Source organism: Vanellus vanellus (genome assembly GCF_965231255.1).
Source record: "Vanellus vanellus genome assembly, chromosome: 7".
NCBI lineage: Eukaryota > Metazoa > Chordata > Aves > Charadriiformes > Charadriidae > Vanellus > Vanellus vanellus.
The window spans coordinates 33,504,197-33,528,993 of NC_138912.1; the positions used below are offsets into that span (position 1 = coordinate 33,504,197).

Here is a 24,797-nt window from a genome sequence, read left to right on the forward strand (position 1 = left end):
TCACATTTTTCCTTTTTTCCATCAAATCTACCTTGTTGAAAGCTCTACTACTAAGCTTTCTGCAGCAGGTTCAACCTACTAAACTGCATTTGTGCAAAAAGAGATGCCCCCAGTACTGCCAGACAGTAGGTGACTTGCTTTGAAACACTCACCTGTGGACTTCAGTAAGCACATCTCCAACTCTGATCTAAAGATTATGAACTTGCATAACCAAATCAGCGTTTCTTTTCATGGTTTCAACAATCATATTTATTCCTTGGTTTAAAAGGTTTTGGTTCAACAGTTTTATAAACAGACTTCACAAAATGTGCAATATTTATAAACATAGTTCTTAGTTGCAGTGGTAGTAAGAGTCTGTACTTTCATCATAAAGTTCACTTCAGTTATGCAACACAAGGTTGGTTTTGTTCCCCATCTTCTCCCTCCCCCAATTGGCACTTCATTGTAAATTGGAGAAACTTTAAAAAGACAAAAAGTTAATCTAAGCATGATGTTATAAGCACCTTGCCACAGTATTACATTCTAATAAGGCAAATTTTTGTTTTGTAAAGTCTGATTGTGCAACTTGGAGACCTATAAAAGGTGACAGAAATGCCAGCCGCCTCCTATAAGGAACAGGCCTTCATTTTTGCTTCAAAGTTTTCACCCCTCCACATAACCCCCCTTAAAAAAAAAAAGTACAGCTGATAATACAGCAGAATATACCCCTTACAGGGTTAAAGGAAATTACAGTAGACAAAGGCTGAAAACACAGTGCATAGTAGACAAAATAAGACTGTTCTTAAAAATAAAATAAAAAAAGAAATAAAAGAAGAAAATGGAACTTAAAAACAAGAAACAACGGAATTTTTCTACTGGAAGAGGATTTTTGGACTTCATAAATAAGTGCTAAATTACTAAAATACTTTGCTGTATAATATAAAAAAGCGCAAAGTGTTTTCCAGTTGTCACCTAAGCGCTAGATGCAACTTTGTAGGAGTAAGTATTTGGAGGCAGCTTTGAGCTTTGATTGGTACAGGCATTCCAGCAGGGTAACGCTGCCAACAGCAGAAGAAATCCACCCAGTAAGACACAAAAGCCACTGAAATAGAATGCAGTGTCGTACTCCTGCGTCCAGTCATAAAACCAACCTGAGAGTGAAAATAAGAGAGAAGCGCATCAGTGAGGAGTTAAATGTAACATAGCACTGAAAGTTAGAAAAACATCATGAAACAAACAAACAAAATAATAAAAAAGGCCAAATCTAAAATGCAATTTGACCACTTAGACATGAAATGTGCTTTTTGTCAAAGCCAAAACCAGAACACAATCAGCTTGCCCAGCTCAAGCAAAACAGGCTTTCATTCTTGTCAAAGATTTTGACTTCATCTTTACATTGTTATTAGGACCAACTAGAATGACTTGCATATAATTCTGTTTGGTCCTGACAAGCTCATGTTCATTTTATAGTATCTACCTTGACCTTACCTACAATTGGTGGTCCGAGGCTATTTCCAAGTCCAGCAAAGAACATCAATATCCCATATGCGTGAGTCAGTTTCTCAATTCCCACAGTCTTTGTCGTTACATATGGAAAAATTGACCAGTTCCCAGTCAGAAAACCCAAAATCCCAGAAAGCATCGCTAATGTAAGGTAACTTTTGGCAAATGGAATTGCAAACAAGGCCACTCCTGTCATTAATAAGGTAGCTACATATAGATATAAAGTGTTAACCCACTTAAAATCTGCCAGTATTCCTAAAGTAAGTTTGCCAACAGCAGTCATAATGCCTATAATGGAAATAAGGGGCATATGATAGTCATCTTCATTAATGTTTGCACTTCTTGCTACATCTTCCATGAGCAGAGAAGGAGGAAATCCACCGATATCAAAGAGCAAGATGGCAACAAAGAGAGCGGAAAATACTTTGTTCTTAAAAAGAACCAATGTTTCTTCCCAGTAGTTCAAATAGAGCTGCCACTTCCTTTTGGCGAGTTGCTTGCAGAAGTTTGTCTGTTCTACAACTTTCTTTTTATAAGTGTCTTTCTCATTTACATTTATTGAGCTTAATACATTTTTATTTAAAATGCTATCCTGTTTGTAATCAGGCATATTGTTCGCACATTTTTCATCAACGTAGCCCTTTTCAAGGATGCTTATATTTTCTTCAACAGTCTTTTCTTTTTCATGGTAAACAAAATACTGATCTGGGACTTTGTCTACACATGTTTTTTCTGGTGGAGGGCAATCAGATGACTCCAATGGTCTCATTAGGCTGCCACATGCTAATATATTTAGAGACAGTGCGCCAACTATTAGCAGACAACCATCCAGTCCATACAGATCAATAAGCTCTCTTTGCAATGCTGCATATATAAAGAGTCCAACACTTGAGCCTATAAAAGGAAAATAGGATCAGTTTAAACTGAAGAACTGAGAACATTCTTCAACACTAACAAACCTCTACATTTCAGCAACTACAAATACACTGCCATGGGAATGGTGAGTCATTTGTGCTCCTCTCTCCCCAGTCTAATGAACGGGTATCTTGAAGATACAGTTTCTTTATGCAGTATCCACAAAATAAAAAGCCTTCTGAAAATTTATGACAATTAAAACGAGCAGACATTTTAGAAACAAGTAGGATCGATACTGTATCTGATGAAAAACATCAATGAACTATTAAGCCATCCCTCTGCCATGCACTCACATAACATGTATCCTTTCAGGTACCACTTTGAGTTAGCACAGTTAAAATTTCACACACCAACATTTTCCTCTTTCTCCTTCTCACTGCCACCTTCCTCCTCTACGGCAGGAACAGAGCAGGGGCTCATCAAGAGCCCTCCTAGAAACATCCCTGACTGCTTGGTGTTTAAGGAGGGGGGCTCACATGTGTGATTTTACTCCAAAGGCATTTCTGAAGCTCTGCAGGGCCAAATATGCATTTAAGAAATTTGGTTACTAAGAAGAAAACATTGAAGAGTAAGCAATTACTATGAACACAAGCATTTTATGCAATCCCACCAATTTAAAGAAAAAGCTCTCAGTTCAAGTGAGCGTAGATCTATTGTATTCAATGGATGTTCACTCACAAATACAGAGCATTGGTTTTTCAAGTCAATTTAAAGACAAACTTTAAATTAAAATGATTTTCTGAAGACTGTCTCTAGGTTATATTAAAGCCATTGATATAATTCAGTGCTAAACACAGAAAAAAGTAATTCTAAAATTCAGACTTGTTTTGTCTTCCAGGCACTAAAATTAACCAGGGCTCAAATAAGATCAGGCCTTAAGGCAAACTACCTGGAATCCCAACAAAAGCCACTGAAAATGATTCCAAAGAACATTTCTGCAGAAGTTCCCCTTTATTTCACTGGTGTGGATTTGGCATTAATATCTCACAACACTGACTGTACTGACCAGGCCTCTCCTCAATAACAGCTACTTGAGAAAACAGATCAGAGGAGAGCCTCCATACAACACAAAAGGCAAGGCACGGGACAACACACTTCTTTAACAGTTCCTACTTGGTCCATTAATTTAGCGATTCCTCTTGGTGTAAAGGACAACATCACACAACCTAAAGACCCAGAGAGAGGATGAGAAAGACTGCTCAGCATCTTTCAAAGAATTTTCGTTGTATTATCAGAGGTTTGTTTTTCTAGGATACCTTTAACATACATGGACAAAAAGCTGGGATGAGCTTTTGGAAGATTTCAGAATTTCTCTTTTGAGACTGGAAAGGAAAAAATATTAAAAATGTAAGCCCAAACTTCAACTATTCTTTTAAAGGTATATCTAGTGTGGGGTTATGGTGATCCAGCACTTACATCCTGCATCTCCAATCTCTTTCTCACCTCTGATCTTGTGTAAGAAAGAAGAGGGAGAATAGAGATCTACTGGAAGTTTGCCCTCTTATTACCCATGGCATACAGCCCAAGCTACTAGTAAGGTCTGCTTTCATTTTAGCTTCTCATCTATATGGATAACTCATACCATATACCTGCAAGTGTAGTTACTATTTCATCTGAAGCCTGATTTTATCTGTTCATTGCTACTGAGGTTTTGACTTAAGTACGACTTCAGGAAGTAACTGAGAAAAATATAATCTCCTGGGTTTTATTGCCAGGGTAATGGTAACTGCATCGGAGTTGAAAAGCTAGAGAGAATGACAATTAAAAGTCATACCTGTTGAAATCAGACCAAGTGCAAGGCCTCTGCGTTTGTCAAAATAGTGGCAAGTGATGGTAACTGTTGCGGTATACAAAAGGCCGCATCCAAGTCCTTGAGAAAAAGTTAGAAATAAAGCATGTGACATACTCTGGGAAATGAAATGCCCCTTTTTATTCCCCAGATAATACAGTAGTGTACCCTGGGCACAGAGTTACCTTTTAACCCTGGTTCAGCACCAGCCACACCAGCCTCATGCTGACAGGGCCATCAGGCTGCCTGCACTGTCCCACCTCCCTCTCCCCCAACCGTCCCTGGCTGCAGAACCTGTGTGGAGCAGGCTGGGTTTGAGGCATTCACCAGCTCGGGTTCTGCGCTGCGGGGAAGGGTTACGTGGCTTTCAGTCCAGAAAACAGCAGAGCTGCATCCATGGGGCACCGTGCCCCAGCCAGCACGCTGCTGGGTCCCTGCCGGCCAGCAAGGGGCCTGGACTCCTGACACAGTTGATTTGATAAACCACCCACAGCAGCCCTCTGCTGCACAGAGAGGCAGGTCGCCACCTGCTAGGAGAACAGCACTTTTGTGCCTCTTGCAGAGCATTTTAGGTTCAATCCAGTTACGTGGAGAATAACATCGGTCCCTAATGATGTCTAATTTATCAAATTAGAATGAGTACATGACAAAATCCCAGAAGAGGTATTATTCCTTTAAATTGGTACTTTATGCCTGCAGATGATCTGCTTGATTCCACCCCTTAGGTAAAACCCCAGCTTCTCCATATCTAGCAATAAGCTGGTTTGGGTTTTTTTTGATAAGCTGTTTTCTACCCTGATGAACGTGTGCATTGCCTTTATCTTTCACTACATAGCAACAGCCTGCCTGTGTGACATCCCTCTTCGCCCCACAGTATTCCTTGATAAATCAAGTCCCAGACTACCGCTGCCTCTGTGAATCAGTTTTCCATTTCAGATTCAGAAACCAAGACTCAAAATAATAAAGATTAAGTCTTTATAGGAAAGGAACATGTTTCTTACCAACAACAATCCCATATGAAATATATAGAAAGTATATGTTAGGTGCAAAACTGCTCATCATGAGACCCCCAGCCACCATAAAGCCACTGAAGATCGCTACTGGTCTTGCTCCAAAAGATGATACGCATATACTGCAGACAGGACCTAGAGGAAAAGCAAGAAAAACATTCCTAGTAAATACCAACACCAGGAAGAACTTCTAAAAAAAAATCTCAGTCTATGGCAATGTTTTTTACGATAATTACTTTAATATATAATTATCTTAAACAACAATTTGGAATACTTATTTTACAGGAGTCTTTAAAAGAGTCGGTTACAAAAACACACAAGATGAGGCTTGCAAGATTTTTGCTTAAGGAGAAACTGACATCAAGACCATGAAGTGGTACCAGGGTTGGTAGGGAGAGAGCAAGCAAAACATTCTTTAAACATAGGATGATACATACATACTAGACTGTAACACTGTCACTACACACCTAAGGACTTATACAAAGGTTCTAAAAAGAATCTTCCTCTTTAGGTACCAAAACAAGTTAGACCATCAGCCAGGCTTTAACCGAGCAGGTATATTTTGACGAGACCAAAAACTGTGTTTTAGAAAAGAGAGTATCTGTATTCATCTTGATATAAGATGAGATTTATAAAACTGAAATGGAAAATAGTAAATTCTGATCATAATCATGGTAAGAATGCCACCTGGTGCTTACATAGAGGAAATATCTGCTGATATGCCAGACAAAGGCAAACACTACTCTTCCCTGATTTTCTAGGGAATTAAATATTTGCTAGTCAGTATTTCACCAAATAACTGTTTACTACCTATCTTGGTTTCTACTATAAAACTATGCAAAATAAAAGGCATTTATTGAGAACGTCCAGAGCAACATTCATGAAGTTTGGAAGAGGTTTCCCCCCCTCTTCACCCTCCCCAGTAGCTCTTGGTTGGTTAGTTCTTCAAAAGAAGAACAAAGTGCAGGCAACATTCGTACTCTGCCTCTACTCAGCCAGCTCTCCCCTCACTGAAGTTGTAGAACAAGCACTTATTTTCAGTTGTGTGACCTGGAATACACCTTTTAGTCTGAAGCAGCATGCAAGCTTGGTGGCCTGCATAAATAAGCAACCAGCAAGGGACTTGGCTTGCAAAAGACAATCTTTCATCAGAAACTCTGCAGTTGCAAACATTCATACATAGACTTACATATTAGTCCCAAGATCCTAAACTCACCAACTCTGAGATTAGAAGTCAGATACACAGATAAATAACATTATTTAAAAACCAACAAAAAACCCCACCTCGCCACCTTTGTATCTTATTCGCAGCTATACAAAGACACTCCATGGTCGATATAATCTGCAAAAGCTGTAATTTTGGAGTCTGCCATTTCTTAAGGTTGGTCCTCCCTGACTCACACATAACTGAGATTCCCAGCAGATGGGAGGTGAGCCCAGAGAGGTGATATGAGGTGAACAACAGTTGGAGCTGAGGACGGTGCTTGCCTAGGTTTGCAGACAGGAGATAGCAGCTGGGAATGCAGGCAAGGTTTTCGAGTGGTTACCGGCCACGGGACAAGCGGTTCTGGCAGGCAGGACCAGAGTTTCGTTAGCAGGTGAAATGATCCTCAAAGGCAAGGCAGGTCAGAACTTTTGCCCTGTGTAAGAGCTAGCTGCCTAGGGAACGTACAGGGAAGCGAGCCTGAACCGGGGCTTATCCCGGCAAAGAGTCAGAGTTAAAGAAGAATCGAGAAAGATCTTCTGGGGAAGTAGGGTTTAGTTGGATTTTGGAAACGATGAAAAAGGAAGACGTAAGCGCTTGCAGCTTCTCAAGAGTCAGCACGCTGTGGGAATGAAAGCCAGCCAGAATAACTTGGGCAGAGCAACTTGCCGAGAACAAAAGCTAAGAGTGTGATTGTTGCTGATTCTCAGAATTAATTACTAGAACTGGCAAATTAAGATTGTTATGTTTCCTAAAACCACGGGATTTAAAAATAAACAAAGGATTGAATCTGTATTGCATAAAAAATTCTTCTACAGTAAAAGAACATTAGGTAGTGGTAACATAATTCAATTAAGCAGAGGAATTTGCACTCTTTCTATTCTTTATTTCTGACCCACTACCTTGCTAAAACAAACAGTATTTCCCTTCCACCTGCTCGCTATATTTTGACACAGCTACTTTCAGAAGGTGTCTGTCCAGCCTGGGGTGGTGGTACTGGTACAGACTGCACTGACTGCTAGTAGAGGATCCGAGGTGAAGCTGGACCCTCTGACCCCAAGCCAGAACAAGGGAGACACAGCACTGAAAAACATGTCTTCATAATCTGACAAGGACACTCTCCTCTGGAGCACCATCAAAAGCATCTCTGACAGGGTCCAAGGAGATTCTCTTCCAGCTTCTCCCACTTACAAAAAATAATCCAAAAGGAGAACAGAAAGTACACAGAGATCTTTTTGCTCTGACATGGAAAACCTGCACAAAACTGAAGAACCTGCTCCAATAAGCTCAGTATTAATATGTCATCTCACACAGCAAGAGGTCTGGCAGCTCAGCAATGGCCCTGCTTATAAGAAAGAGCGCCAGTACAAGTATTAAAATAGTTATTATAGGTCTCTGGGATGAGAAGAAAAACAGCTCTTCCCCTTCACACTAGGCCCTACTTTCACACTCCCCTCATCATACTGCTAGAAAACAAAAGTCACAAAAGAAACCCCCCATGACAGCCAGCATCTTTGTTCTTTTCCCTGCCTCCTTGCATTCCTTCTCCTTCTCTGTTTCCCAAAGAGCTGGCATTTTTTTTTCTACCAGGCACAGTACCTTTGGTTATTTCCATGGTATTTGCACAGAAGTTCACTGTACACAAACATGTTATTCTCTGCAAGTGATTCAAGCACAATGGGTTCAAGGCAGTTAATTCTAGTCAAACATCCAACTTTCCCAGAGTGGGACTAAGACTTCTCTGTGAACTCCTGCCCTGTGTATTTAGTTCAAAGTGGACATTCTGAAGAATGTAGGAGTCTACGTACAGCTGCATACGAAACAGCTCTTCAGGCAGCATAAGCATTTTCATTAGCTGACTCTTTTTCAGAAAGATCCTTCCACTGATAATGTATTTCTCACCATAATGTGAACATAAAAATAAAATCCCAGCAGCAATCCTCAATAAGCACGGAAAATGGCTTTTAAGCCAGCATTTTGTTAAGTTTGCCAAGCAACGCCAGGGGTTAGCGCTGGTATTAGAGTAATATTTGAAGACATTGATAGATATTTACCTCTTTTACAAATAAAATCCCTGAGGCTACTTTTCTTCCAAATGACATGTCTTAAAATTAGACGATACTCTACCAAAAAAGATACCAGCCCGGTTTTAAGAATGACAGCTAACTCGAGGAAGAAAGACTTAGAAGCCAGCACAGGGACAGCCAAAGCTCTTCTGTACATGACCTGTCAAGGCTCAGCAGCCAGTAATACGATTATCAGGCTCTGCAGGAGAGCAGTCAAGAAGATCCCTAGACAAAATGGGAAGAGGCAGCAGACAGAAGATCGACTCTCACAGTAGATCTTTGTACAGAGAGACCAAAGAGGAAGAACTCCTCGGAGGAATCATTTGTACATTGATATTTTCATTACGGTTTTTTTGAATGAAAGACTTTATCCTCAGTGAGACCTGGATGTGACAGTGAGTCAATCCTGAGACGTGAAAACAAGCCATCTGCTGCTCACACAGCAACTTTATAACTACCACGATCTTCTGACCTCCTGACAGGTACAAAGTTGTTTTGTTTAACAGACATCAAGAATTAACACTCTCTTCCTCAATCTTCTCACACGAAGAGAAAAATTCTGCAAACTAACACTCCGTTCCTCCACTCACCCATCTCAAGGGTCCTCCCTTCTTCACCTCATACACGCACAAAACCTTTTTGCTAAACAAACAATACTGGACAACTGAGTTCTTTTTCTTATCGCCCGTGTTAATCTGACCCACCTTACTTGCTGGTATCTGTCCGAGCCTGTTGAAACTGTAGAGTAGAAGCAATGTTTATGGACTGTATGTAAAATCCACGGAACAGAACACAAGAATATCTTTTGCATATTAAATGCATTGCTAAAACATGGTCATAATAAATATAATATTTTCCAAATGTTTGTACTTTGGATAAGAATATAGATCAGAAAAAGCCTTTTTGCACTGGACAGCAACCCATTCCCAACTGATTGAAAAGAATGCTCCTTTCTGATAAAGTTATTAAATTAACTGGGCTCCTCTTCAGAGGAATCTTTGGCATATCTTCTCCCCTCCCCACGAACTATGTATAGCTTCCATAGCTTACAGTGGGGACTCTCTATGTATGAAGTTTTTGTCCAAAAATATGTAGATGCTGCAAAGGTTTTCTGAGAGTTGTAAAAATATTGCTTGAAAACACAAAATTAAGCTTTTTAAACATTTAACACTGAATGCCTCAGACCAGGAGAAACACCCCATTAATTTAGCAAGACACACCTTTCAAGGGAGAATCTTCCCTTTGTTATTCCTCCATTAATAAAGGGGAGTGGGAATGAGAGACACAGTCCTGGCGTCTCCTTCTATGCCAAATACTGTGAACTCAACTCTTACTATAAACAGCTGTGGTGCCAATTACAGGTGCCAAGGTCTTTGTTTTGCCTTTAGCAAGTATAACATTGATCAAATTTAATTTCAGGCTCCAAAAGGACGTAAAATTAAGAACACTTGGTGCAGGAGAAACACACGATCTTCAACAATGCAATAAATGTCTTCCTCTGGCCTGTTTTAGTTGGGGAAACACGCTAAGCTCTTTCAGTTTCTTCCTATGCAAAAGCCCTACATCATCCATGGAGCGATGTGCCACATCTACTATAGGCTGATGAACGTTACGACACTTAATATTGTAGAGGGGATTTCATCACTGCCCTGTACAATAACACTGATGCTTTTCTATCACTCTTTTAGGCACATATCTTCCAATACACTGTAAGGTGATGTGACAAAAAGTTGTAACTCAGGTCATCCTGCAAGGAAGAGCTCAATCAGGTCCCTGTCCCGTTCGCTTTTCCAGCTGATGAGCCAAGCAGTCCAGCTTGGGGCTGTGCACTGGCCATAGCAACGCTGCCTGTGCTGCAAGCAAGAGGACAGAAATCGAACACCATGCAGCTACGAAATTCATCTCAACAAACAAGGTGCTGTCCCGGGTTTCCATGTCTCCAGTCTAAGTTTAGCTCTCACAAAAGTCAGAAGTAAACACTGTAGAAAAGGATACAGCAAATGTGAAAGGACTCACCAGCATCAGCTACTTTAAAAAAAATGTTTAAGACTACATGTACAGAAGGAAGAGGAGAAAACACACAGAACCTTCTTCTGTGCCAGCTGGCATACATTTAAGGACATTTTCTTCTTTTTGGTGAAATTATAGTATTAATATAGCAAAGTCACTGGACCTAGCTTCCACTATTACAGAAGCTAGCTAATGTGATTTCCAGCACTATCCATGAGAAAAGTCTTCCTTAAGAAAATGGACACTAACTTGTTTCCTCTATGTAGCTGCAAATCTACCATAACTGTCTGTCCTGGTTTGAGCGACACAGGACTAATTTCTCTTCTAATGCTTGGGAAAACTGCACTTTTTTTAGAAGACTCTAGTGTCTGAATTTGTGAAAAGATTTACTTCACATCCAGCTATGGCATGCGGGTTTCAAGGTCTCAGTGTTTTCAAGCTCACCAGGTGCGGGGATAAGGAGGAGCGAGACCTGGGCACTTGATCCGAGCTGCATCACAGGATTATTTCATACCATGAATGTCACATTCAATATAAATTAGAAAGTTTGCTGAGGAGTTTCTCTCTCCCTTGATGGCTGCCATCCTGAGAACTTCTTGCCCAGGTGTCGGACCCCTGAGACCTTCCCTTCCTCCTGAAGCCATAGCGCTCACAGTGTCCAACATTTGCTGTCCACTGCTGGGAGTGCACAGCTTCCAACTGATAGAATGGGCCGAGTATAATCCTCATATATTTTACATTGCTATCAGGATCAATACTGGTTCTTTAGTATTAATGTTAATTATTTAGTCTTATTCTATTCAATCTGTTTATATTTCAACCCTCATGTTTCCTTCGTTTTCCCTGATTCCCCTTCCCAGATGGGGAGGGCTCATCGGGTGACAGAATAATCGTCTAAATGACAATAAATTATTGTGGGTTTCTCAAACCATAACACCGCCATTCTTTTTCCAGTCTGGCATCTACAGCTTCAGAAAGGTGATGTTAAGTTGGAGAGAGCTCACAGAAGAGTCTTAATGGCTCTCCAGAAAAGCCTTAATTAAAAGAGCGGAAGTCTCTTGTATCAATGGCAAAAAGACTTTATCAAGGTACAGGTTTAAAAGAAAAATTAGAAGTAATTTGATTGCAGCCTCTAGACATACACCACACTTTCTCAGAGACACTTCAAAATACACCACTTAAAGATAACATTATTCATCAGCTGAAAACTAAAACTAAGCAACTTATAAGATTACATACTTTTAAGGAGGTAATTAACTGAGAAAAGTTGTAGGGGATGGAGAATGGTCTAAACAAACATGTTCTAAATCAAATGAGAATTACAGTATTTTCTGCATACAACACTGATTGCTTTAGGAGTACCAATACTTGAAAGTATGTCTTTAGATAACTAAATCAAAGACTGGAAACCAAAATAAAGGAGAAGAACGGAGAGAACAACAAATATTAAAAGCATCACGTTAGGAACAGTAAAAGGCAAGGGGACTACCAAAAGGGTTTTGGGTCAAGCTGTCCTGTTACTAGCATTCACACATGCAATATTGCTGCTGAAATCAGCTCGCTTGGGGAGACTGTTAAGTTATTAAGTTACAGATAATGTCTTTCCACATACGTGAAAATACGCCAATTTAGAAAAATTCAATTATCCCAATCATCTACTTAACATGGGTTACAACACACAATGGTCCCACCTGACCTATAATACTGGAACCTGCAATAGCAGAAATAAGAACAGAAGCAAGTTCTCTTTTCCTATATTCATGAAAAGGGCCTTTGCAACGTGTTACATCAATGGTTTTGCACTGACAACACATACATTCTTTACACTAGTGCCTAGGTCTGAAAAAGGCTTGCTATGAAAACTGCATGAAAAATTGTAACTTGTCAAGACCGTTCTAGTTTTAGGTAGGGATTATGATACATACAGTGTCCTTCCAACGAGTTTACTTTAAGTAAACTTATCATTAAGGGTAGATCCCAGCTTGATAAGTAAGTGGGATCTTCTATTTCAGGTAAAGCAGAGAACATGTATTTTGTTTTCAGTCAACTCTGATAACATCAATGCAATTAAAAGGCCCTCACCGTACTTTTCTTTCAAGGCATTAAAAATAGGAATGATTATTAAGCTTCCCAAACTGAAAGAATAAAAGTACACTGACATATAGCGTTACTCCTAACCCATCAAAATTTCAAGTAATTTAACCATTACATACCAAAATCAATTACAATAGTACCTTTTATTTGTATTATTCAGTCACAGCAGTTTCTATTTGCTATAAAGCACACTACTGTGTCAAGACAGAGGGCACTAAGAAATTTGGAAACTAGCACGATGTTGACATATGAGAAACAGGGCTGAGACTCTTGTCAGAACAGTGAGCCAGAGACTTCTGGTCTCCAGGGAGAGGGTTTTTCTTCACCCCTTCTCTTGAAATCCCCTTCTGCCTAGTTTTTCTTCAGTAACTATCTTGTTTAGCCTCCCCCGCCCCGCTTCATTTTCTCACTCATTTATTTAGGTCTTGATCCATTAATAATAGGAGTTAATGCCCTTAAAACAGGAAAATAAAATGTATGATGGAAGAGCAGTCTACAGTCCTTTGCCCGCTTACACCCTGGGACTGAATATAGTCTCCTTGTGGTTAATGATAGACCGGCTTAGCCCATTTCTGTTCTGCCTAGTGATATAAAACCCCAACACAACCGTGACACCAGTATTTGGCCAGTTACAGTGTCATACAAAGCAGTGATCTTTATTCACTATTTGAATGTCAACTTTCTTTTAAGGAGAGATTTCCTCAGAATCCTGAGCTGCATTTTGCCCATTAAGCTACATAATTGCTTTCGCCTGTAGCAATTTCTCTGCTGACAGGCAATTTTTTCTCAGATTCAGCAAAAAGATAACAATTCCCATGGTGAATCTTTGAAAAGCAGAAGTTAGTGATATTACCCAGTACAACACCCATGCTCAATATTAAAACAACTACAAAATGGACCTATGGACTTTCAAAGCGGTGTTTTATTTCCCTAAAGCCCTGCTGTTACTCTCCAAGTGACAATGTCTTACTAAAGAAAAGCTTCCAGGAAAGTTGTTTTATTTAATGCCACTGTTATCCATAACTTTCCAGGCTTCAAAGGGAGTTTTTTCTCAAACAAACAGTGGAAAAGAGCCCTTATCCAGCCTAACTGGTGCATTTACTTCTAGAGCTGAAAAAGGAGTAACTGGTTTATTAATTGACTTTTTTTTTCTTAAAGTACTCAAACCATTTCAGAATAACAGTTTGCACTAACTTTAAAGATACTAATGCAAATGTTAGTCTTAAAGCCTCATGAAAAAAAAATAAATTTAAAAAATCCCATCAACAAAATTACCATTCAGTTTTCCCAGACAGAGTTTGGTTTTTCTAGTTCATTCAAATACAATAATTTTGAATTTTCTAAGGGTAATGTTTTTATTGCTGTTTTACCACTATATTGTTTTGGTTTATGTATAGTGGAACTACAAGTGTAATCTTCTTAGCCATCTTGACCTAAAACAAAAATGCAGCATCCTCATTCTATCATTTGCAGCTGTCTTTAATATAATTCCAAAAGCACACAGAGATGAAAGCATCTATTGGAAAGAAAGCAAGCATCTATTAGAAAGAAACGTTTCAATTTAAGATAAATACTGCATCTACACTTACTGGCAAGCAATCCAATTCCATTTGCTAGTGATCCAACCCAAGCAGTCTTGCCTTTCCCTTCTCCAAAAGCATCCAGCCATTCTAAATACAAGACTCCGACCGCCAGCGGTGATCCGTAACACAAGAACTGAGTAAAGAAGGAAACGACAACAATTACCCAGCCCCAGCCACCATCGGGTGGTTTCCGAAATACCATCTTGTCAGAGGAGTGCAGATGTACAGGCAGAACCTGTGTAAATAAAAAACAAACAGAACAGGGCATTGGAAATGCGACTGATCTAGGTTTGCTAATACAAGACAGCTGTACAGAGAAGTGCACATTCAAACAGAGGCTTATTTCAACCACCCTTCAAGAAATATATGCAACACAGCATACAGGCAATGAAAATTAGTTACCATTTGGTACTTCTACCTCTTCTGCATAACACAGGAACGGCACACAAAGCATTAGTAAGTCATATATGCATCAGCGCTGTATTACAGAAACGGAGAACTTTTCATTTTCTGAGTGTTAAATAGGCTTTGTGAAGACCTCAGGCATTAATATCTGACACAGTTCAACAAGAGAACCACATGGCCACCACCTGTTAAGCCCTCAGATATCTTGAGTGAAGCATATAGGCTTGAAGGACAAGAAAAGCTACAAGTATAAAACAATCCCAATAAATAAGTTAGGATTTAAAAAAAAACCACAAGTATAAAAAGATTAGTTTAAGGTAAAAAATAAATAAATAAATCTCTACTTAGTTGTAACCTCAGCATAGTACCTTGCAGTTTAGCAAGGTGTTTGACACCAGATAGTGTACTGTGGCAGGGACAGGCCAAGAGGAAGACTGAGATTCTGGAAATAGTAGCAGTTCAGTACTCTCCTCTGTCAACAAGGTGGTGTGTAGAGGAGTGATGCATCCAAAAATCACTTTGTAGATATTAGTAAGTGAAGTGAGTTCTAAAACTGTATACAGATGTTGGCTTATATGCCAAGACATGACAGTATTAAACACGCACACAAAAATCTCCTATAACCTGTTACAGTGTCCGCTCTCTGCACTGTTTGCACAAATCACCCTTCCCCAAACTGGCACTCACTTCTTAGACTCCATAAGTATCACCTCACTCGTTTGCATGGCAAGATCCACCACCCATGCATCTATGGCTTGAAATAACTGACTGTCCTCACACCTTCTCAAGACTAGTTTGTGAATTTAGGGATCGATGCTTCTAACATCTAGAAGTTTCCATGCTAAAGTGCTTTGGAGTTTGGATGACTCCAATGATACGTGAGCCTCTATGCACACAACTAACCTGCCCTCCCTCTCTACAGGGAGAAATCTGCCGAAGTGATGATCTCAAACCCCATGTTCTGTTCCTGGCTCTGTCACTAACGTGTGATTCTCAACAGACGTGTGATTCTCAATAATTTTATTTCCTTTACCCTGTAAGATAGAAACAGATAAGATCTTACCCCATTTTCTTCATATACTCTCTCAAGGACCACCTTCACACAGCAGCTCATGCATTAAGACTGCTGCAGTAACAGTTCTGCTCAGGGAGACCCCCAAGAGGCAAAGCAGAAAAATAAATGTGTTGCACTGCCTTTTTGACTTACAACCCAGAGGAGATGGAAAAAAATTGCTGCTGTATGAAAGCAATGGTGTAAACAAGTAGACAGTAACTGAACTTCCATTCAAGCACCCCATACGCTTCGTTCAGGCAATTTTTAAGAATTTGCACAGAAAATTTACGAAAAAGCTGCAGTATATAATTTTGAGAAATAATTACTATAGAGACATGAAAAAGGCCAGTTCTAGTTTACAGATGCACTTAAATGTTACTTTGAGGGTCGATACTTACAGGTGGCAATAAAGAAGTCCTTCAGCTTCCTACAAATGTAACTTCACGTGGGGACTCTCACCTGCAGAAAAAGAACAGCAAAGCAAGTTTTCAGTCAAAGTATCACTGCAACAGTGAACACAACTCTGAAAAACTGATGTCTTCATGTTAAATTTCTTCTTTTTAACTCCTTTTCAGAGGAACTTCAGAAATAATCAAGTTATCTCAATGGAAAAACACTGATCCCCCTTCAATTAATTAACAGCTGACAGTAGCCTTGAGCCCCCAAATAACAAAAACATTGTCTACTAATGTAAAATAAACTTTGATGTTCTAGGTCCTTTAGCAGTGATTTACAGTTTTAACATACTGACAGCCCTTCAAAATCCGGTATTTTCAGTTACAAATGTTACCAAGTTGTATCTTTCATTTATAAATGTGAGCTCTGATTTATTTCCTCAAATGTCTGGTGAGTGTCCCAAGGGTGACAGCTGGGATAGACAGAAATTATACTGTACCATAAGGTATCAAAGCATTAAAAAGCTGCTTACAGGTACTTTCCTACAACAATAACCTTTATACAAAAGGGGATACCCGTATTTCTACACAAAATATTTAAACTATATATATGCAGTCACCAAAAGAGCTGACACTTGCATCTCCCCGTGCATTAAATAAGTATCACTTGCCTTGTTTTGTCCCTGACTGGAGTAAAAATGGTGGAAGTAAGCAACAGCTTCAAGAAAAGACACTTCCACTGAGACAAAGCAAGGAAGTTTCCAGAAAACCACTAAAATAATGGAAATAGACAGTAAATAATCCCAACTCATATTTGTTTAAAAAGTAGTCTTTAGAAAACAAACACATTTTAGCTGTTATATTGATTTCCACTATATTGACGCCCTAGAACTTGGCACAGAGACAACTCTAAGTTCAGTGCTGCTATTATAAATATTTCATGGGGAGGAAGGGAGGGCAGGGCAGGAGACGAAAAAGGTTTTCGTAGTCTTAGGTCACGTAGTCTTTTTTAATAGAAAGATTAAAAAACCTCCGGATCAGTTCCTCGTCTGCTGCAAGTCTGCATAGCTTTGTTGACTTTAACCAACTGCTCCCAACTTATGGCAGCAAAAGAGCTGATCTCCTACATCCTGACGCCTCCTATTTTGCGCCACAGATCTCATTTGCATCTTTTAGCTAAATAACAAGATTTTAGGTAGTGAAAACACCTCTACTTTCTAAACACTTCAAGCCATTTACAGTCTGCAACTGTCAAGCAAAAAGTGAAAACTACTGCCATTTTCCTCCCCCACAAATCATCCTCGAAGTGAAAACAGATCTACAAAGTCCCAGAGTTTGTTTTTAAGAGCCAACATGACCCGGCATTTCCTTCCCTTTCTTGCAGATTGCTCCTTCACCTCACACCACTGGGTACTGACTACCTAAAACAAGGCATGTTTTCTAACTTCCTTGAAGGCATAAAGTCCTCCTGAAGACAGCACATGAGCTCAGAGCCCTATGTGAGGAGAGCCCATTCCCCAGAGCCCTCTGCTACAATACATGGTTAAAGACGTCCCAGTCAACCAACTGCTGCTGGGACCGCGGACATCAATACACCTTCTACTGGTACGTTATTTAATGCTTCCCTGAAAATGACAAGTTGTAGTATAAAAGCTTAGTAGCATGGACAAGAGCTGACAGTAGGAACTAAACCTTTGCTACTCCCAACACTGCCTGCATGGGCATCAAATCTGTGCATCAACTTGGGGGGGACCCAAAGTGCCTTTTACTATTTTCTATCTGTGCGAAAGGAGGATGCAGACTGTACAGATACATGCAATCAGCAAAAATAAAGCAGCAGAAACACACAGAGACAAGAGCACTCAACAGTTGTTTTTTTTCTTTTGGAACCAACCAGGAAAACTTGTATGATCCTGGGACGAGACGAACAACCACGGGTTTAAGATTCAGGTGGGAACCATTCCACAAACCTTACTGTTCACAAAACCTAAGGATGTTGTTTCAGACTCCAGGAAACCTAGCCACATCAAAAATACTGAAATGAAGAAATGAAGCATAAAAGATTAAACAGTAACTTGAAGTTTGGTCAGAAAAAGCTTTTCAGTGAGTTGTACTCACTGCGAATAAGAATCAGAGGAAGAGAGCTGCTTGATGAAAGCCTTTACCAACAACCGCAACAAAAAGGAACCCTAGAGAACAAACTGAACATCAACAGTTTCAATGTGGAGAGAGATGTCTGGCTGCAAGTATTTTCTTTTATCTAAGCAGCTTGATCACAATATTGAGCTCTTTTTCTACAAGTCTTAAGATTTGGCTTAAAGATGACAGAGGTGCACAAAAAAGGAATTTGTCTAAAGAACACAAGTACAACTGAAATGTTAGTCCTCAGCACAGAAACTTGTATTAATCTGTGGCAAAGGGAATCTTGAGAAAGACAGTAGCGATACGATTGTTTCCAATTTGTTATTTGTGCAACTGGAGTCTGGTTAAGTATGCTGCTTTCCGTGAGCAGCACACGGCTGCAAAGAAAGCCGATGTCAGCAGAATCACTGTGTGATTAACACTCAGCTATTCCAGTTTTGCAAGGCACTGGTACAAATTAAGATGGTACCAGCCAGAATGGTAACATCCCTCACTTTAAGATGAATTAGATTTCATGTAAATTTCTATGTATTTTTCAGACAACATTTTTGCAATTATCATCCGAAGTTTCTGCTGCCCCTAGCTTGCAAGTAACACCTAGAGCATCAGAGTGGCTGTCAGTGATGCATTACAGTTGTTTTTAATGTACTCATCGTATCCAAACAGCTGCATACGTACTGACGTGATGGTATAAGCATTGTATTAAATGCACTGAAAAAGACACATCTGTACTTTGATGACATCAGACTTTAACTGGTGTTCTAACTACACTATCTCTCCATGTTTAAATATTTGTCTTTAAGTTCTTTCACATTGAATGTATATATTTCCCTCTCAGTTCTCAGCATTCGCATCTACCTACTTCGCGTGTTCTTCCACTTTCCCTTTTGTAAGTTATGCAAGAGGCTCACCAACATAAGTATTTCCTTCCATTTCTGCCTGACGAGGGAAGAATCGTTGAGTTTAAAACAAAACACCAGAACAAAAACTTACTGACGACATAATAATGTTTTTCCACTGTGCAAAGTTAAGTTCACATAAAGAAGCATCAACTGGGGCAGCACACAAACCAGCCAGCTTTGTACAAATCTGTTAGCTCAGCAGAACCAGTCCTACCTGTTTCCAGAGCCTCACTGCCCCAGAGGGAATGGAACCCCCCTTTGTCGTCTCCCCCTCTGCGAGTATAACTGCCTGTCAGACACTAGCACGCATCCACACTGACAGCTGTAAACCACCAAACAACTGGATTTACCAAAGGAAAACTCCTCTGCAAAACACGAGCACGGAGTGCGCCGCCTTACGCATCACAACCTGCGAGGGCTCCCCTTGGCATCCGCTCTCTCAGCCGCTCTGCGCCCCTCAGACAGGTCCTCTGTGGGGACAGATGGGCTCTTTATAGCCCTCGGCTTGCCTCGCCTCTCCCCACGCCCCCGGGGGCCAGCCCACACCCCCCTCCAGAGGGCTGCGTTACACATTGACGCCTTCCACCCCCAGACCCGTTTGGATGGGAAGCGCTCATCCGCGCGGTGACACGCGCTGAGAGGTGACTGAAGGTCGCCCTCGCCGGCCTGATGCCACGCACGCGGCGAGACAGGGTCATGCCATGCTGTCCCGCTCCCGGGGCAGCCACAGCCTCCCAGACGGGCACCCACTGGTGCTGATGGGCGACCACTGCCATGTGCCCACAGTGGGCGCTGATGCCACCACACCGCTGGGTGCCCACCGGATGCCAACAGGGACCCACGACGGACAACCAGGAGGTACCCTCAGCCAACACCAAGGAGTGCTCGCAGTAGGCACCCAGGGGTGGACATCAACGGGCACCCCACGGGACGCAGCACCCAGAGGCGATGGCAGGTCCCGCTCCCCGAATCCCGGGCGTTGCGGAGGCCCCTGCAAAGCCCACTCAGGGCCACCGGCCTGGCCCGGCCGCCCCCCGCACCGACACCCGGGGCCGGGACAGCCCGCCCCGAGGCCTCCCGCCGCAGAGGCGGGTCGGGCCGACCCCGAGCGGGGACCCGCCCGGCTGCTCCCCGCGGCTCCCGCCGGCCCGGCCCGGCCCCCTCGCTCCCCTCACCCGGAGGCCCCGCGGTCCCCCACGGCCCGGCCGAAGCCCGGGTCTCCCGAGACGGCGGCGGCGCCGTCCCCGTTACCTGCGCCCCGCGCCGGCAGCAGCGGGCGGCCCGTGGGGCAGGGGCGGCCGGGCGGGGGGCAGGAGCCTCCCCCGGCGAGCCGGGGCAGCCCCGCATCCCCGGCGCGGCGGGGCGGGGCGCGGCGCGGCCGCGGACGGTGCCGGCACGAACCGGTTGTAACTCGGGCGGGGGGGGAGGAGCCGCCGGGGGCCGCCACCGCCTCCGCCCGCAGCCCCGGGGCGGAGGGGGGGGGCTGCCCCGGCCGCTGGGCGGGCGTGGGGCGGCCGCTCAGCCCTCGGCCTCACCTCCATCGCCGACCGCTGCCCTCCTCCTCCTCCCGCTCCGCGGGCGGACCCCGGCCTCGCCGCCTCCCTCCGCCCGGCTCTGGCCGGGGAGAGGCGGACACCGGTCGCCCCCAGCCTGGGGTCGGGCGGCCGCTGCGGAGCCGCCCTCCTTCTCCGTGCAGCGGCGGGGGACCACGGCCGTCACGGTGGAGCCCCTGCCCGTCCCCAGCGCCCGCCCCGCGGCCCCTGCTGAGGGCTCCCAGGCACCATCCCCCGCTCCTTTTATCCGCCGGCCCACGCTGGAGCCCGGGAGGCGGGCGGGGGCGACCGCAGCGGCTTCGAGGCGGCGCGGACACCCGAGGCAGCGCGGCCGCTGCGGGACGGGGACGGGGACGGGCGCTGGCGCCCCGCCGCCACCGCGGCCCAAAAGGCCGCACCACTTGCGTTTGCAAACAGCACACACACAGAGCATCGCTACCCCAGCCTGATAGCTCAGGTAACAGACTAACTCGCTTCTGGATCGGCGTGGCCACTGCCTTTAGGGGCAGTCTCATCAGAGCCCTAGCCCAAAGCCGTGGGTATGGCACGTACAGCGCTGTTAGACACAGGACAAGGTAGCTGTCAGCTCACACAAGTTCAGCCCCCTGCCACTTTCACCCTCCAAACTGCAAAATCTGTTGCAGAAGGCAGCTGAATACTCAGCCAGTACGAGGCTCTACCCACTGCTGTGTGTTCTGCATGACAGCTCTGCTGCTTTCTCTCCCCACTCGGGTCAGCTCAGGTACCCAAACAAGCTGCAGATGGAAATACAAACATCCCCAGAGTTGAGAGAAATTCTGAGAGCTGAAATATTCCTAGAGCTGAAATGCTGAAGCAGTGTCAGACGTTTACAGCTCCTGTTCCTACAGGTATGACATAACTCCCCTTTCTGACCTGCAGTCCAGATTCACTCCTCTGTGCAATATTTACAAAAGTTCATGAACTTCAAATGTCTTCTAAAGCACCTAGATCTCCTTCACAGTGTTCAGGCGAACATTAAAATGAATACTTTCTACTGGAAGGACTGACAGAAGAATGGTACAAGCTCAAAACTCACTTCTAAGACACTTCTGAAGTGAGAAGGCCTCCACTGGCATATGGTTCGGTTTTGCGTATCTCATGTCAAAAAGGGCAGCCAGCAGGAAAATTAAAAAAAAAAAAAAAAAAGAGAAGAAGAACTATCAGAGGTCTAGAAAACTAGTCCAGGGAGGAGAACCGAAATAAATGACATTTAACCTAGACAGAAGGTAGAGAAGGTGGAGGGGAAACTTCATAACATTATTCAAGAACTACAAGAAGTTACTGCAAAGAGAAAGGAATTAATTGTTCTGCATACACATTAGACAACTAAAAGAGGTCAGTGGGCTTAAAATCCATCAACAGATACTGCTTTAGATATTAGGAAAAGCAAGGTTACCTTGATACCGGCAGAGATGGCTTTGGGAGAGCATAGCCATTCAGGAACACACATGCAGTGACTTGCGGAAACAAAAAATGACTGAAGATGGCTGTCCAGACAGTAAAGGGCCTCTGTTTACTTTGATCATTTCTCGGGCTCCGGAACACAGCCTGAAATTGAAAGGCTAACTGAAATCTTTCCATAGCCACACGAGAGATGGCTAGAAATTAACAATTCTGCAACAACCATTCAAGATGTGCCATTTCGTACACTTCAATATAAAACTAATAATACGATAAAACCTTTTTGCATACAAGTGCATATAAAGCTCCAGTTCCCATTACAGTACTTGATATAAGTGTTTTGCTCTTTGAATTCTCCAGAAGCTTAAAAACCAATGTTGTGGGCTAAAATTAAGCACAGGACATTTCACTCTAGCAAAACTGGTTATGAGCATCTGAAAAAATGGTGCAGAAGAATATTGGTGCATTCACAAGTAGTCAGTGTACTACTGCATACAAGAAGCTTGAAGTTCATAATGGTTTATCTACATAGGAACATTCAGGAGAGTTAAAGCATATCAGTTACAGTGTACACTGAAATACATTAGACCTTTATGCAGAGGAAGTGGTCCTAGTGAGATGCAAACCAACTTCAGATCACAGGCAGCTTTGGACCTGAATGAGAAACCCCACTTGAGGATTAACATGCGCTTTAAATGAATACATATTGATCCTAATTGCTTTGCTTTAACTCCTCTGGATGCCCTCCAGATGGCAAGTCCTCCGCTTTCAATTAACTCCGCTTCTCATATGAACATGCCAGTCAAGCACATACCATAATTTCGAGAGGGCAACCTTGCTAGCAAAAGGCAGATCTGGGAAAACAAGCCACAGAAACAAAAGGCTAGAGGAAAGAGTGCCTCCTCCATGTCTCCTTTGTCCTTGGTTTCATAACAAGCAATGCAGCTCCCTTCAACTCTAGGTTTCTGCTTGCTTGGCCTACAGTATTTTGGCAACTGCCATTTGGCCTAGATTTCAAATCACTGATTAATCTTCTCATTTCTTCACTTCAGAAACCCTTCCTGCAGGGCCTTCAAAGGCAAGTGAATTATAACGGTGACATAGCTGCGCCTCTCATAACCATGCTTCCTACACATCACCAGAATAATTCTTAATCTGGTTCCCACACATCACCAGAATAATTCTTAAATCCTCACTTTAAAGTAGAAAATTAAGTAAAACATTGAATAATGACTACAAACCCCTCCCCCAGCCTCCGGGGTTTAAGAAACCACAGAATAAAGACGCTCATGTAGCATGGTCAGGGATAAGAGCAGCACCTAGTTAAAAAGTCACCTTATTTTTGGTAAGCCAGGGTTGCAGGATGTGTAGTTCTAGGTCATGAGCAGCTGTATCAGCATACAGACAACCTAAAAGTGTTTTCTACTCTGCAGACAGTGCAGCAGCAGCTCCTGAGGGTACAGAGAGGAAACTACGAGAGTATTCACACAGCCATCCTGGAAGGGGTCCTTCCTGGCAAGGAATGCAGCTGGTATACTGAACACCCCAAAACTGACCAAAAAGGAATTATCACCCTGTGTAAAGGGTGGGGATGTTTGGGGTTTTTTGTTTGGCTGGTTGGTTTTTCGTTTGGGGGTTTTTTGTTTGTTTTTGTTTCTTTAAAAAGAAGGTACATAATCTGCAAGGGAGAAAAATCTCAAAACATAAACCAATACTAAATATTTTATCAACTACTGTTCTGTAACCTGTGGTCCAGATTGGGAAGCATCCTTTTGTACATTTGCAGTTTACACAATCTGCGTAGGAGAGACTCTGGAATGAATATGTCCAAAGTCCATTGTCTTCTTAGGTGTTTTGCTAACTTGCTTGTGGAAAATGTCCATTAATGATTGAAGTGAGAAAAGGGTGCGGAAAGTAATCAGTAGTTTGACTAGAGTTTAATTTCAGCAGATGTATTAAATATCTGTGCACTTACAAAGTCTAAAGGACACTCGTTTGTCTTCAACAGCCCTAAAAGGCAATACTTCAGTAGTTATAATTTAACCCTTCATGTGAGAGGCAGATAGAGCGAGGCTTGTCTAGTGCTGTTTGGCCACATTAAGCAGGGTCATTATACCTTCTCCCAGATTTGTGTGAAAGGGAATAAGATTGCTTAAACTGCAAAGAATGTGTATTTCCTCCGAGATGCCAATAAAGTACTACAAACCATTCTGGTGTCGTGACAGCTATGCTGACAGGGAACTTAGCCTACTTTGGGGAGGTTCAGCTCGAGCAGCAGAACGGCCTCCCTCCACCCACTCTGTCTGTCGCTGCCAACATGCAACACAATGCGTCCACACCACCCTCTTCTGAAAGGGTCCCATAACACAGGCAAGACCTGAAGTAGGTGTTCAGATGAATTGTACCCCCAGTCTGACCACCATCCGACAAACCATTCAGCTGTGAACTTCCAAATGCTGATTTGTAAATCAGTTTTCTATGCTAGTTTTCAAACCTATACATAGGTGCAAAACAAACATCACGTGCAAATCTTCCACAAAACTTGTAACAAAAGAAATGTAGCAGTCATTTAGGTTGAAAAATTATAATCTATAACCGCCTTTTTTAGTTTTACAAGATCAAAAGGTGGGGTTTTTTTTGTTCTTACACTACCCACATAGGTAATGAGGACATGGCAAGATTACAGGAAAAGGTTATCTAAGAAAAGTAATTTTATCTTGCTGTTCACTTAAATACTCTTGCTATGCAACACAATCAACTAATGTAGTTGC

The 24,797-nt window shown here is 42.5% G+C and overlaps 1 protein-coding gene and 1 long non-coding RNA gene across 2 annotated transcripts; both read right to left on the reverse strand.

The window, feature by feature from the left end:
• Positions 1 to 235: 235 nt before the first annotated feature.
• SLC16A9 (solute carrier family 16 member 9) lies at positions 236 to 5,281 on the reverse strand. Its single transcript, XM_082486713.1, has 4 exons — positions 5,188 to 5,281; positions 4,172 to 4,267; positions 1,468 to 2,376; positions 236 to 1,130 (listed from the first exon to the last, which is right to left on the reverse strand). Exons 1-4 carry the CDS (start codon positions 5,264 to 5,266, stop codon positions 952 to 954), a joined length of 1,263 nt encoding a protein of 420 aa, XP_082342839.1. The 5' UTR covers positions 5,267 to 5,281; the 3' UTR covers positions 236 to 951.
• A 6-nt stretch (positions 5,282 to 5,287) lies between these two features.
• Positions 5,288 to 20,403, reverse strand: LOC309674627. Its single transcript, XR_014269410.1, has 4 exons — positions 20,303 to 20,403; positions 16,011 to 16,071; positions 14,317 to 14,388; positions 5,288 to 5,331 (listed from the first exon to the last, which is right to left on the reverse strand). It is a non-coding gene; the product is annotated as an uncharacterized lncRNA (long non-coding RNA).
• Between the last annotated feature and the right edge of the window lie 4,394 nt (positions 20,404 to 24,797).